The sequence below is a fragment of the Xenopus laevis genome, chromosome 2L, assembly GCF_017654675.1.
Source record: "Xenopus laevis strain J_2021 chromosome 2L, Xenopus_laevis_v10.1, whole genome shotgun sequence".
Classification (NCBI taxonomy): domain Eukaryota; kingdom Metazoa; phylum Chordata; class Amphibia; order Anura; family Pipidae; genus Xenopus; species Xenopus laevis.
This window is the reverse complement of record NC_054373.1, coordinates 97,708,380-97,712,195: the sequence shown is the minus strand read 5'-3', so window position 1 is coordinate 97,712,195 and position 3,816 is coordinate 97,708,380. Positions and strand designations below refer to the sequence as shown.

At 41.8% G+C, this 3,816-nt stretch overlaps 1 protein-coding gene across 1 annotated transcript; it reads right to left on the bottom strand.

Moving 5' to 3' along the window:
- Positions 1-389: 389 nt before the first annotated feature.
- Positions 390-3,451, bottom strand: LOC121400002 (zinc finger BED domain-containing protein 5-like). Its single transcript, XM_041582233.1, has 2 exons — positions 2,193-3,451; positions 390-2,073 (listed from the first exon to the last, which is right to left on the bottom strand). Exons 1-2 carry the CDS (start codon positions 2,613-2,615, stop codon positions 622-624), a joined length of 1,875 nt encoding a protein of 624 aa, XP_041438167.1. The 5' UTR covers positions 2,616-3,451; the 3' UTR covers positions 390-621.
- Between the last annotated feature and the right edge of the window lie 365 nt (positions 3,452-3,816).

Below are 3,816 nucleotides of genomic sequence, written 5' to 3'. Positions count from 1 at the left end.
GTATTGTGAATGTTTTGGTTTTATTTTACATACTGTGCTTTGTTTTCTTTTGCCTTGAAAATGAAGGTGGAAGAGGGAGATTATTCTTAAAAGCATTTGTGGCAAGGCCCCTTACTCCTTTTCTTTCATGATATGACTGGGGGTCACAAAAGAAGGGCATACTGAAATTTGAGTAAGAAATATTATTTAAGGTAAAATAATGGCAAATTCATAAAAACCTTAATACCTTTTGTGAATACAGCATTTTTACACTTTAGTATTAAATTGTTGTTTCCAACATACCACTTGTTTCGAATACGTGTGCCATTTTATTTCAGACTGATCTATCAGAACAATTTATGCCAAAAAGCTGGCATTACTAGTTTAAGTTAACACACCCCTAAAGCAGTGTTTTTCAACCTTTTTTGAGCCAAGGCACATTTCTTTCATTGAAAAAATCCCGCGGCACACCACCAGCTGAAAATGTGAAAAAAAAGCTTATATTAACAATATAAGTGCTATTGTTAATATAAGCTTTTTTTTAAACATTGAAGAATGACGGTTATATTTATAACATCCTTAATAGGAATCAAATAAACACAAAGAAAAAAGTATTTTATAATCTTTGATATTTATACTCACTCAGTGTGAACCCTGGGCCTGTTTGGATGAACACAGAGCTGATATCCTGGCAGGAATCGATGAAAGACACACACGAAGATCTTCCTCCACAGCTCTCAGTCTTTCTCTGTTTTTAGATTTTACAGCAGTCAGGCTTGAAAAGCTCACCTCACACAGATATGTTGTGGAAAATGGGAGCAATGTCAAAATAGCTTTGTTGGCCAGCATGGGGAACTCCTTGACAGCTGCCAACCAAAAACTGTCCAAAGGTAGATCAGCAAAGTTTAGCTTGAGACCACGATCTTGTCTCAGTTCAGTTAGTTCCTCCTGCTCCTGTAAAGTCATGTCCTTTCCAACAGCTGATGCTGAGCTGAATGGGTCCCTAACCCAGTCAAGGCACTCCGTGGAGGCTGAAGAGAAATAAAATGACATCTTCTCCTGAAGAGTTTTCAAATGTTTAGCTATTAGCTCACACAGTACAGCAGTATTAACATCTTTCCATTTATCGGTGAGTGGGAACATTTCAAGATTGCCACTTTCCACATGTTGCTGCCAGAGTTGCACCTTTGAACGGAATCCATTTATTTTATCTGTACTTGTAAGCAGGTTTTCATTTCGGCCTTGTATTCGTGTGTTCAGCTCATTCAGATGATGAAAAATATCTGCCAGGTATGCCAGCCTTGCACACCACTCATCACTTGCAAGCAGCTTTGCGTAATCGGGCCCCTCATTTGTCAGAAACACTTTAAGTTCCTCTCGCAGCTCATACACACGGGCCAGCACCTTGCCGCGCGACAACCATCGGACCTCCGTATGAAACAGCAAGGCTTTATGCTCCGCTCCCATTTCCTCACACAAAGCCGCAAATATGCGACTTTTCAGAGGTCGTGACTTCACAAAGTTTACCATGCGCACAGCATTATCCAACACAGGAACGAGGTCTGCTGGTAAAGTCTTGGCTACGAGGGCTTCGCGGTGTAAAAAACAGTGCGTAATGATCACATCTGGATTTTTTTCCTTCACTCTGCTTACAAAGCCTTTGGTGCGCCCGACCATGGCTGCAGCTCCATCAGTGCAGACACTCGTGCAGTTTTCCCACTTAAGTCCTCCTTTTTCCAGATATTCTGATGTGACCCGAAAAATTTCCTCTCCTGTTGTTTTTTCTGGCAAAACCTTGCAAAATAGAAAGTTTTCTCTGATTGCGTCTCCATCCACAAAACGCACATTGGCCAAGAGTTGAGCATGTCCACTTATATCAGTAGACTCATCAAGTTGCAACGCAAATTTATTACTGATACGGATCTTGTCCAAAACCAAACTTTCGATGTCTGCAGACATCTCATCAATACGTCTGGAAATCGTGTTATCTGAGAGAGGGATTTTGGCTATTTCTTTAGCCGCTTCGGGTCCGAGCATCTCATTTACAATGGCTTTGCAGGCAGGAAGTATTAATTGCTCTGCCACAGTGTGGGCCTTTTTTGATTTAACAAAGAATCGAAAGGCAGACGGCACTTCTGAAATTGGGGTTTATTGGAGTTCCTGCTGGAAAGACCTGACGCGTTTCGGGAGTTATCCCTTAGTCATAGGTTCACCTTTTTTGATTTAGCCACAAGTTCAGCGACGTGGTAGCTAGCTTTAAGGGCTCTCTCATTTACCTTTGCGGTTTTTCTCATGAAAGTTGCCTGTTTCTCCGTGTGTTCACGCAGGCGATCAAAATACTCCACATTTTTGTTTTGAAGTGAAGGGTGTTTAGTTTGGAGATGGCGTTTAAGTTTACTTGGGACCATAGCACTGTTGGAGAGCTTTTCACCACATACCAAGCACAACGGAATCGGTGTCGTTGCATCTCCTGTAAAAGTAAATCCAAATGAAAGATAGCTTTCGTTGTATTGCCTCGTGCCAGAAACTTTGCTTGACGTCACCGTCTTTGCTTTCTTTTGACCTCCACTCATACTAGGGCCTTCATCTGGGTCCAGTTCAGAGTCAGCATTTTTCCTCTTCAAAAACTTATCCATCACTTTCACTGTCGTTCACAAATTGGATAATTTTTACAATGAGTTTTCAAACACAGTTCTGCAGGGGGGAAACATTAGGCACATTTTAATCATGTTTATGTTTCTCCTGTATACAGCAGGAGATAATCTGCCTCCCATGGTGTGCCATGTACATTTTCCTTCTTTCTAAATTTTAAGTAAGGTGTAAGTACTAAATAAATAAAATAATCAATAAAAAAAAATAATAAATCAAATGTTTTACAAAGAAATTGGAAGTAGCCCAGTGAGTAGCCCAGACACAGAGGCAGGGATGTGTGCAGACTAATAGTGTGCAGACTAATACTAATAGCATCCCCAAAGACATTAAAACTGGCAGCATTGGAGACCCCAGACTGCAGTGTCCCTGGGCATGCTGGGTAGAGGGGATCTAGTGATGCCGATGCATGGGTCTAACGAGACTATCATGTGGGAATGGATGCAGAAACAAATGTTTGATTGTTGTTTACTCATCCCAGATTATCTTCTGTTATAAGTCTTATAACCAGCAGATAAGTACATTGTACCTCCCTCTGGGTTCTGGCTCCTGCTTAAACAGATGGTAGCAAGTTTCAATTGAATAACCTACCAGCTTCTGCCAGGCTCTGCTATGCACAGTCACACATCGAAGCTGCGCGCAGTGCAGCCAGCGACTTCCCTGACCAGCCCAGGCACGCGCAGGTCACATGACGTCACGTCAGGTCCGCGCACTTCGGCCTTCGCATGCGCGCAGCAAAGCCGACTCCAGAGGTGAGGCGGTGAGGCGGCACACCTAACATTAGTTTGCGGCACACCAGTGTGCCGCGGCACACAGGTTGAAAAACGCTGCCCTAAAGAGTCTTACAAATTGGAGTAATCAATTATACATTGAATAAAAACATCTTTATTTAAGGCTAAAGTTACATGACTTTATCTCTCCTGGTGTTTTAAAATTCTCAGACTATCTGGTTGCTGGGACTACCTTAGCAATCAAGAGAAGCTTAGCAATTTGTAATGGAATTTGAATAGGGGAGGACCTATTATGAAAAAGGTCAACGTGTGCAGTCAATGGGATTTTTTGGTTACCAGGGTCATTGACCCAGACAACCAGATAGCATTTTTATTTTACAGGCTAAAAAAGAGGTAGAATAGAAATGATAATACTTTGTAAACATCTTGTATCACACTCAAAGGATCTGATGCTGGA